This window comes from Hoplias malabaricus, chromosome 10 (assembly GCF_029633855.1).
Source record: "Hoplias malabaricus isolate fHopMal1 chromosome 10, fHopMal1.hap1, whole genome shotgun sequence".
In the NCBI taxonomy this organism is placed as follows: Eukaryota; Metazoa; Chordata; class Actinopteri; order Characiformes; family Erythrinidae; genus Hoplias; species Hoplias malabaricus.
In genome coordinates, this window is record NC_089809.1 from 22,806,171 (window position 1) to 22,818,005 (window position 11,835).

The window sequence follows — 11,835 nt, forward strand, 5'->3', positions numbered from 1 at the left end:
GTGTGGTCAGTGGGATGGTCAGGGAGATGAAAAAATGTGAGTTGTCATTATTTGTTCATTCTCCTGTTTATGTAACCTTTGTTCCAATAGTCACTGCGTGGGAAGAGAGATTAAATTCCTTCCTCACAATAAATGGTAAAGTTTAACTAGTTGAATACATTCAAAACTACTTCCGGTCAACCTTCTGAACAGGGAGGATTTTTACAGTTCTTAAGTGATGACTACTCTCTCACAATGACTGTTATGTCACCTGTGGTGACGTGGCACTTACGTGTTTAAGTCTTAAATTAGGATTACTTTGAAATTAGGAAGCAAAATATAGCTCAAGTATAATTCTGGAATCATCTGTATGTAACATGCATTAGTTCACACTCACACTTTACACCCACACCCTAGAATTAAGGACAAGGTCCTTCTATCAGCAGCAAACAAACTTTAAAACCAAGGCTGGAATTATACTTTTATACCTCTAGCAAAGATGGGGAAAAAGCCTCTTGATCTTATTGGGAATTTTGGTGGCATAACAGAACATACTTTATTTTGTGTATCATTTTTCTTTTGGCTCTGTTGTGTTTGAGGCTTCTAAGAAAGTCCAGTATAATTTTATATTAGCAAAACATCCCTGACACAGCTCATTTCAAATCACGTCTCTCAACACTGAGTGCTACATGAGATGTTGTGTCTTAGTGGTTTATTAAAAACATTTACTCAAATCACTTTCTTTTGTCCCCCACATTACACAAGTTTGAGAACTCCATATTATTGTAATATAACACCATGGCCAGCTGATGTTGAGTGAAGAGTTTTGAGTCTTGGCAATGTTTATTTTTAGTTCCTCATACTGAACATAGGATAGCTCTTGCTAGGAAGCATTTTTCAATAAACACCTTTGATAGCGTGGTGCAGCATGATAGACGACTTGTGAAGCTAAAAATGAAAACTGGTGTTGGTGCTGGTATATTGTCAACGCAGGAGGACAAGCAAGATCCTGTGCACAGTCACTAGTACACAGTGTACTTGTGTAATGTCCAAAAAACATTACAGTAATAAGAAAGATTTATTTTTACCAGTATATTTGGGTTGAATATTGTAAACTTTCAAAGTACAGCACAACATTTCATAAGAAGCCAAAACCATAGGAAACATATTTTACTCACTGTTATGGAATAAGAGTTTTGTTTAGTTTGTAAACATTGTTCAGATTTCAAAACACAGCATTCACTCCCCAGTTCATACATAGGAGCATATATTGATATGTAAATACATTGTCATAGTGACTGTGCATTGTCATACAAATTAATGCATTTACAAATCTACTTGTTTAGCCTAAATTCAGCATTTTAGCCTCACCCATTCACATTTACTTCATGAGATATAAGGCACTCAATCCATATATATGTGTCAGGCCAATGTCAAAACAGCACACCACTGCACTATATATTGTTCAAAAATAGTTAAGTAAGATGTTTATTCATAGTTGAAGCATGCAAGGTATGGAGGTATGCACATTCACCATTTCATTCACACGAACACCTGCATTTTTAAAGGCCAGTCCTCCAACCAGCCTGTTTTTTTGATTGTGGGAAGAAACCAAAACAACGCAAAGAATTTCATGCTACCTGCTGCTTTCCAGCTGCGTGAATGCCCTGGCATGCAGGTTACTGCGATTGGTGTCTAAGTTTTAAACTGGAAATGCTCGGCTGTATTTTTGGCTCATGATTTCTTACGTTATTCGCCTGGAGAGTAGGAGTAAGTTCACTTCCTCTAGGAGTTCTGTCGCCACCTGCCTGCGAAGCGACCGAATCAGCCCTGGCTCCATTAGTTTGGTCTGAATAAGATCATTTCCATCGATTGTGCTTTTATGCGCATTAGCGAGACTGTCATTTAGTGATACGCGGGTTGTTATTGGTATATTTGGTGATATTTTCATTTCCACAGCACATGCATTGAATGAATTCCTATCGAGGTCAACTGTGCTGGCGACTGTAAATGACATTATTGCTAACGTTAAACCCTCTGCTCTCCGGTGGTGCGCCTCTCAGTGGAGGTAACGTTACATGTGACAGTTTATCGTTACCCTCGGGACGAGCTGTTTGTTTGTTTTTTATTTTTTTGTTTTTATGTTTTTGTGTAGTCTGTCTGTGAGTGGTGAGGACGTTAAAAATGAGTCTCGCTTTCTCTCGGGCTCCGCGGAAGAACGCCGGGAGCCGCATGTCCAAGCTGCTGGACGCCGAGGAGGAAGACGAGTTCTATAAGACCACCTACGGAGGATTCAACGACGTGAGGGGCCTCTCTTTATCAGCACAATCAACCTGAAACACAGCATCTCTACCTGGGCTAAACGTCTGGAAGCACGTTTCTGTCACTTAGCCTTGTAATTCACAGAAATGAAAGTTTCTTAAAAATATTGCATGAAATCTCATAATGAGAATAATGAGATCACACCACAATGTCTCTTAAAATTGTGATCCTATATTACCTCAAAACTGAGAAAGTATTTCATATCTCATAGCAATGAGAACATAAATATATTAATAGCAAGGACCTATCTTCACAGTGAGGTCTGATACCTCATTTCAGGGAGATTCTATAATTATGAGAATATTCTTGTTATAATGTGATTCTAAATAAATAATGTGATAAACTTATATAATTATAAATACATGGTCCAGTACATTTGCACTAGCATTTTATTAGTTCTAGCACTCTAAACTCTGTGTGCGGTTAAATATCTGGATCTATAATGCACCCTAAAATAGCAGAGTTCACTCATTAAAAGTAGTGTTTGGACAATTTGAACACATGATATAAGAATAACGGAACCTCATATGTGATTGTTGTAGGAGTCTGGAGATGATGAATATAAAGGAGACCTTTCAGACACAGAGGACGAGGTGGACAGTGACTTTGACATCGATGAAGGAGAAGAACCTGACAGTGAGCAGGAGGAAGATGGACCTCGAAGGAAGAGTAGAGTGGTTACTAAGGCCTACAAGGTGCTACCTGATGGGTTGATTCTTTTTCTAAGGTCTAATGTCCTGTGTGCTTATTGTAGGTGGACGACATGGCAAAATACCACGATACATGATATTTTGCACAAAAACAATGAAATCTTTGATTCTTATTAACTATTTCACATACTGCACTGCACTGGTTCCAGTTGAATCTGTTTATATCAGTTATGCTAATTAGTTTAGCCCTCATATTTAACGAGAATTACACCATGTAACTGCCAATCTGTGCACATCCATTTAAGTGTTTTAAACTTATTCATCATACTGTATGTTATAAAATATTATTTCAAATCTGTCCAATTAAAAACATGTCCCAAAATAGTATCTTTAAACATCTTGAAAGGACAAACCTTTTTAACTTTCAATGGAAGTCAATGTAAAAACATTTTATATCAAACAATTCTGGAGCATTTCTATTGGTTCATTCATCATGAAATTTTACCACAGTGTGAAGGACATCTGCTGTGTTCAAATGATGTAGTGAACTAAAAAAAGCCAACAGCTGAGATACACGTCTTAACTGGAAAGCAACCATGTGTTATGCACTCACTCTGAATTGGCACAAAGAGTACATTTTTATTTTTGAAACTGTGAGTCTGTGAGGTGGTTAGTACAGATAATAAATGAATATTTCCCTGTTTTTTTTTGTACCATGTGGCTTATTCTTGGTCAGGAGCCCATTAAAGCTGTCAAACCCAAACCCAAGCCTAAAAAGGTGAGCGAGCTCCCCAGGAGGACAGAGAGGACCAAGACTGACAAACACAAAGCTCTGGAGCTACAGGAAGACATCAGCAAAAGTAACATTCCCTCTGCTCTCCTTTTCATATTACATCATTTATGAAATCAAACACTATGGAAACTATATGAATATCTAACATCACAATAAAGTGACATAAAATAATTTGAATAATTGCATAATTATCATATATAATTAATGTGTAATCTTCACGACAGAGTAATTGCGTATAGTATTTTGGAGAACAATTTAAATATTTTAATAGAGGACCAGAATGGTCACATTTTCACTATTGTTACCATTTACAGAATATACAGCACTGTTCAGAACCTAAGATAATTATATATATTTAAACTAATGCCTTCTCAGTAAGCGTGGTGCTTGTATAAAGTCATGTATAATCACAGTATATACAAATAAATTATAAAAAAAATAAGAAATAATATTTCTTTTTCTATAAAGTAGTCGGTGTGAAGGAGTTTGAAGAGCAATGTTTTGTTCAGATTCTCCTTGATCGCATGAATTTGTTAAATCAACAGCACACAGTATTTACTCCACGAGGAGAGAGCTGGAAAAAGTTAAACCAACACATTCACACACAGAATATCACACTGGAATAATGTTATTTGGTCTTATTCTAATGTTGGGTGTTATTTGTTTGTTTTTTTTTTAGCAAAAAACAACTTAGTGTTCAGCTAAATAGCTTTATAAGTCTCTGGTGCCTAAACCTTTTGCACAGTACTGTATATTTGTCCTCTTTAGTAGTCTGTCAGTTCTCTTTCTCAACATGGCAATAATTGCTTTTGAACAACTGCCCTCATTTTAATGCAGAATTAAGGTGATGTTTCGACAAAAAGCCCTTGCAAAGATTGTAGGACTGATTAAATTCCGAGTGGGACTGAGGAATTAGAAATTAATCAATTATTTGAACCAAGACTGAAAATGTAGGTCATAGATTCACAGATTTGTGAATCATAGGCCTGATTTTTATAAATACAGGCTTGTACGACCTCACCAATTTTTGTTGAGGATATCTGCATTATGTTTTGACCAGGGTCTGTTGATCTGATTATTATGATGAGTGTTGATACAATTTTCATGTGGGAAGAGACGAACTGGTCAAGGTTAGATCTATGGTACTATTATTGAACCACAGCCTGATCAGAGACCAATAATTGACTGTGAAAAACAATCAGACGTATGATGTATTGCATTTCTGTCTTAGACAGAAAGTCTGTGCGGCAGTCCACTACTGAGCACACACGGCTGACCTACCTGAGGCTACAGGAGAGACAGGTGGCTCCACGGAGAAGAAAGGGCACTCGCCACGAACGTCCTTTGACCCAAGCAGAACTCCTGGCTGAGGCCAAGTTGACAGCAGAGATTAACCTGCGTTCATTGGGTGAGGAAAATTCTGGCTCTACTTCCTGCATAGAATGGAACTCTCTGAGGTTTAGGAGTTCCTCAAATTACTCCTTCCAATGCCCAACAATACCTTCAGTTGCGTTCAGAGTTTCATCATCCAAACACAGTTTGGACAGTGTCCCACCCCCCCCCCCCCCCTGAGCTGTTAGAACATCTTACAGTCCACTCAGAAGTCAGTCTTTATGGCCTCTCCAAACTCTTGCAGTCAAAATACAGATGTTAATAGGTCCATTGGCTACTCAAAATTGTCCACAGTTGTGAGCGTGTAAGTCAGTATTTTAGAGTGTGATGCCTGGTGATGGACTGGCGCCCTGTCCAGGGTGTGATCCAGCCTTGTGCCCAATGGCTCCAGGTAGGTTCTGGACCCGTTACAACCCTGAACTGGATGCAGCTACAGACAATGGAGAAATAATTGAACTGCCAAAGCTGCATCTTTTTGGCCTGTTGGAACCTCTTTGCTAAATCAGGACTTTGTCATGGGAGAGGCGAATGGAAGGCCACTGCTCTTGATGTCATAGCCCTGGAGGTCAGCACAAGCCCTAACTAACTAACAGGTGTAGTCAGAGCATTGGAGTAGAGGCCGTACCACACTATGCTGGAGACTGGCCTACACAACTGCATATGAAAACCCCAGCTTTAGAATTTAAATATTGAAAAAGTGACAGCAAACCATAAGATCAGAAACTGTGATCATAATTAACATGGTTTGTCAACTTGTAATATATTTTTAAACCCAATTATATAATGCAGTTCATTATATACAAATTGGCAGTGCAATGAATCACAGATGAGAGTCGGTACTACTGACTTTATGAGGTCACTTTAAAAACTGACTTGTAGATCATTTACTATATTTAATCATTTCAGTGTGTTGCATCAATGACACCAGATGTTGTTAAAAATGTATTGTTGCCCCTTTTCTAATGATTTAGTCATAGCTTATTGACGCTATATATATAAGGCTTCTTCTTACTTCTCAGTTGCATCACTAGTCTAAAAAGATTGCAAGATGTTTTTACACTTCTCCTGTGTGCATCAGACAAGCTTCATGCATACTGACTGTGGAGCATTCCTGGCTAAATATGCTAAGTGGTCTTTTGAGTGAATACTGCCATAAGTCATGTACATGCATGAGAGGGGTGTACAGGTGCATCTCAATGAATTAGAATATCATCAAAAAGTTAATTTATTTTAGAAATTCAGTTCAAGAAGTGAAACATGTATATTATATATATTCATTACTAACAGAGTGATCTATTTAAAACCTTTATTTCTTTTAATGTTGATGAGTGTGGCTTACAACCAATGAAATCTCAAAATTCATTATCTCAGAAAGTTACAATATTATATAAGATTTATATATAAAATATATAATATATATGATATATTAGACTAAGGGGTGAGTTTGCTGGCCAATCAAGCTCAGTGATACTGTGGTTATTAAACCAGTTATTGGTACTTTTGGAAGTGTGGACAGGTGCCTGCTGGAAAATGAAATCCACATCTCCATGAAGCTTGTCAGCAGAGGGATTTCTTTGTAGACTTGATGTAACACAGTGGACCAACACCAGCAGATGACATGGCTCCCCAAGCCATCACTGATTGTAGAAACTTCATGCTAAACTCAAGCAGCTTGGATTGTGCCCCTCTCCACTGTTCCTCCAGACTCTAGGACCTTGATTTCTAAATTAAATGAAAAATTCACTTTTATCTAAAAACAAAACTTTGGACCAATGAGAAACAGTCTAATCCTTTTACTCCTTGGCCCAGGTAAGATGCTTCTGACATTGTCTCTGGGTCATGAGTGGCTTGACACAAGGAATGCGACAGTTGTAGCCCATGTCCTGGATACGTCTGTGTGTGGTGGCTCTTGAAGCACTGACTCCAGCAGTAGTCCACTCTTTGAATCTCCCACAAATTTTTTTTGAATGGAATTTGACAATCCTTTCAAAGCTGAGGTTATCCGTGTTGCTTGTGCACCTTTTTTTTTTTTTTTTTTACCAAACTTTCCTTCCACTTAACTTTCCATTAAAATGCTTGTATACAGCAGGAAGGTGTCAATGACTGCCTTCTGGACATCTGTCAAGTCAGCAGTCTTCTCCATGACTGTGTAGCCTAGTGAACCAGACTAAGGGACCATTTTGAAGGCTTAGGAAACCTTTGCAAGTGTTTTGTGTTGTTTATTCTACTTTTTTCTGAGATAATAACTTTGGGTTTTTTTTTTTGGCTATAGATCACTCTGTTTGTAATTAATGTATACAATGTGAGTTTCACTTTTTGAACTGAATTACTGAAAAAAAATGAACGTTTTGATGATATTCTAATTTATTGAAATGCATCTGTATACCAAAAAGGGGAAAAGTACACTTTTTAAAAATATAACTTCTGCTATATATATCTGCTGAACATCAATATTTCTTGTTGTTTCTTATGTTGTTGTTTTTTTGTAGAGAACTATGAGCGTCTGGAGGCTGATAAGAAGAAGCATGTCCATAAAAAGCGTCAGTGTGTGGGCCCAGTCATTCGCTACCACTCTGTACTGATGCCTCTGGTTTCTGACCCATTTTTCAAAGAGGAGAACGTAGATGTGGAGGGGTAAGATTTTTTGTTGGGCTGACTCATTTGCTGCTTTTCTATTTAAATGTTTCGCTACTCTTACAAATAAAAGATCTTGTTTATGCAGTTATTTTGTGCATTTAACTATGTGCATTTTAAACAAGTAACAAGAGAAATGATGTATTTTCAGTGCAGCTTCATACATCTGATATCAACAAGTTCATTGTTTAGAATAGCTAAATAACAGTTTGTTTTTTTCAGTGCATAGTAATAATTGCCCCCTACTGATTCCTCTCTAATGATTAAAAATATATGAATGTTCATAAATCATAGAAACTATCTGTACTAAATTTATACAAATCTCAATTTATTTGATTTTTTTTTAACTAAGTTTTTTTAAACTACATATATTTTTTTCTAGTTACAGTTTTTTTTTTAAATTATAGTTTGGGGTGCTTGCTCTTAAAGGTAATGACCAGTCAGTCTGCCTGAGAAATATGTCGAGCAATTTCTTTTTTAGCTGCAGTACATAATTTCCTTTAATGAAATAAAATAACTGATAAAGTTTGAATTCTAAAGAAATTTTTAGAAATTCAAACACACACCAGTGAACTGAATTTATACCTGATTTATAGTTTGGACCAGGACCCCCAGCAGTCTCATCCTGGACCTGGTCCTGGAGCTGGATCTGAAGCATTACCTCAATCTGAGGCCACCCTCCCTGGCCAACCAGCATCTTTTCCTGCTGCTCCACAACCAGGAGGAAGCAGATGCTCTCGCACATTCATCACCTTCAGTGATGAAGACACCTTCCAGTCCTTCTTTCCTAAAACCTCAGCCCCCCGCGTCCCTGTCAGAGAAGTGTGTCCAGTCACTCACAAACCAGCCCTATACCGCGACCCAATCACAGACATTCCGTATGCTAACCTCAGAGCCTTCAAGATCATCCGAGAGGCTTACAAGAAATATGTGGCAGCTCACGGTCTGCCAGGTCCTGGTGCCACTCTCCCCACAGAACCGCCAGCAAAGAGCCTGCGGCAGAAGATTATCATCAAACAAGGCATGTAGGAAGGTGGGAGAAAAATATGGTTTAGATGAACAAGAAAAAGCTTGTTTATTTTTTAACATATTTTTTTATTTTCTCCACACCTACACACTTATCAATATATGAAATGAAAATCTAACATTTACAAGCCTCTTTTTAAATACCCTTTATGTCCAAAAGTATGTAGTTATTGATTAATTACTTAATTCAGTTTTTTTAAGGTATATACATTGTGCATATACACATTTTCCAGTTTCCCTAGAAAAGCATATAAAGTTAACGGGGATACCCTGGACCAGCTGCATATTGCCTTCATGTCAAACGCCTATGTAAGCACGTGTTCACAAACCTTTGGCTATAGAATGAACTGTATGAAGTGGGTCTGGAGCGAAGGCACTGAGTAGGAATAGTCTTTTTTATTTTAACCTGTCTTACAGGTAAGTTCACATAGAGCAGCAAGTTGTCACAGGATTGTTATTTGTCTGGGGCCATGCACTACCACTGTTTTTGTCAGATTGTATTGATTCTGTCATTAACCTGTTTATAATTATATTGTGTATAATGCTCTATGTTTACAGTCAGTAGTTTACGTTATCCTGTGTTAATGATTGTGATAAACTGTCCTGCACTTTACCTACTCTACTACATAAGGTTTTTATGTACATATTTTAAAAAAATTGCTCATTAATTGAATGTAAACTGAAGACTGATTAAGTGTTAATCACATGTCATGAGAGAAGCTATTTTTGTCTTGCTCAATCCTTTTAATTTGTTTCCTGTCTTTTTTATATATCATAAGAACCCAAATCTAAATGAAGAAACCAAACAGAACATTTGGCAATGTTCACTCTGCCTTTATACCCCACTCATGCTTTATTTGAGATGTAAGTATTTATGTTAATTATGTAAAATTTCAGCTCAATAGATTCTCAAATGTTTATTGTGTTAAGTGCTTTTAACTAGTGGGATACAAAAACTAAAATCTTTATGGTAACACTTTCTTTGAAAGCTTCCTACATATGGACTTTACAGCACATGCATATGCACTGACTAACAGAGTAATAGCACAAGTGCTATAAAATGTATTTATTCTTAAGATATTTTAAAACATCTTGTGCATGCTAACTGTTTAGAAAATGTTCATAAAAAATGTATTGTGGGATGGGGTCCTTATGTAGCTAGCATTCCTTTAACATCTGATAGCCTGAGGAAACATTGAAACAGTAAAGTGACAATATTACTTTTAATTAGATCTTGTTCTTTTAAGAGATTCAAAATAATGTTTCATCCTGGTGTAAAGCTTTATATTCTGGCTAATAATGTTTAATTGATTATCTATGGACAGAAGTTCATGGAGAAAGCAAAGTCTGAGTATTGTACTACAGTACTTAACAGTCCCAGGATTTCAGCTGTCTACTGCAGTAGATACGCTGTAGTTTTTAGTGTCCTAAATTTAATGTTTAACATAATTCTGTTCTCAGATTTGTTTTGGTTTTGCGTGTTCATGGATTTCACCTGATATATTCAGTTATGTTCATTTATAGTCAGTAGATTACATTCAGTCTGGTAATGATTGTGAAATACTGAGATGCACTTTGTTATTTCATTTATGTTGTTTATGTGCAAATGCTCAAAGACATTTTTTGTATTTTCACTAACTGCTGACTGATTTGTTTGTGTAAAACTGATACTTATTACAGTATGCAGTAAATATATAAGTGCTGTTTCTTTCTTCTTCTTTTTTTTTTCTTAGTGTTTTTGTTGTTGGTTGATGTTGTGTAACAAGATTTCCAAACCCAAATGAAATCTAACCAGAATATTCTGGAAGCTTGTGAGTCACTCAGAGTTGCACAGAGTTCATCAGAGGTCAAGGGTTGGATTTTGCACTTTAATACATCTTTACATGTTGTCCTCACATAAATGTCTCAAAAGAAGCTCTGGTTGGACGGGCTGTGTATATGTGAGGATTGCAACTTTACACTGATTAATATGGTGGCCCTCTGAGTTAGATCACAGCATTTACACAGCAAACAAAACACAGCATTAAAGGAATGCAATGCAAATACGTAAATCACTAAGTTGCCAATGCAAAGTTGCCACTGTAAAGTGGGCATGAAGTGTACAAGATCTGGAATGTGTTGAAAGTTTTGTTTTGTACCAGATGGTGGGGGCTTGAGCTTACGAGATTTTAAATTTCAAACACTCAACAGATAAATACAATACTACAGTGTCCCTGTCCTGACGGTCCTTAGCAATTCATTTTTCATGCACTACACTCCAGTGCTCCGACCCGCTGCATATAAATTTATATGACTTGTTATCAAGCTCACAGCTTTAAAAAATGGACTCACAAATTTAAAAAATAGGACAAAAATATGAAGATAAATTATTTAAAGCAACTGGCAAATATGACTTTAGTATTTCAGCAGAAGAATCCATATGCACCTCAAAAGTTTTACTCAGACGCAGCAGGTAGCGTCGCAGGACCTGGAGGTTGTGAGTTCAAGTCCCACTTTGAGTGACTGTAGGTGTGAGTGTGTGTTGCCTTGTGAAGGACTGGCGCCCCCTCCAGGGTGTATTCCTGCCTTGTGCCAGGTATGATTCCAGGAAGGCTCTGGACCCACCGCGACCCTGAACTGTATAAGTGGTTGCAGACAATGTAATGTAAAGGAGTATAAAGACATGCTGTATACTAACAGCAAAGTGTGGTGCACATGCCACTGTGGCACTGAGCTTCTGCTGCAAAACAGTGCCACATGACATTAAAAACTTAAGAGCAACACACACTTTGCTGTGGTTTAGTGATGCTTGCCAGCAGCAATAGCAGCTGGCCACATGGACTGGGCTCATCCAGGCGCATAAGCTTTAAAGCAGGTTTAAAGTAGACACACTGAAAGGGGCGCATGCACAACTCCCTGTACTATATGGAAAAAAGGACTGCAACAGCTGTTCATTCATGGTTTCTTCAGAATTCATGGGTATTTATTTTTTAAATCCTGCATTTGTTGGAGTGAGAGGCAATCCAGGAAAGACTTTCTACTAGATTTCTGAGCTCTTGT

At 37.4% G+C, this 11,835-nt stretch overlaps 1 protein-coding gene across 1 annotated transcript; it reads left to right on the plus strand.

Annotated features, from left to right (window-relative positions):
• Positions 1 to 1,758: 1,758 nt before the first annotated feature.
• vps72b (vacuolar protein sorting 72 homolog b) lies at positions 1,759 to 10,499 on the plus strand. Its single transcript, XM_066683420.1, has 7 exons — positions 1,759 to 2,047; positions 2,135 to 2,280; positions 2,844 to 2,996; positions 3,688 to 3,811; positions 4,976 to 5,152; positions 7,626 to 7,770; positions 8,367 to 10,499. Exons 2-7 carry the CDS (start codon positions 2,164 to 2,166, stop codon positions 8,797 to 8,799), a joined length of 1,149 nt encoding a protein of 382 aa, XP_066539517.1. The 5' UTR covers positions 1,759 to 2,047; positions 2,135 to 2,163; the 3' UTR covers positions 8,800 to 10,499.
• Positions 10,500 to 11,835: the final 1,336 nt, after the last annotated feature.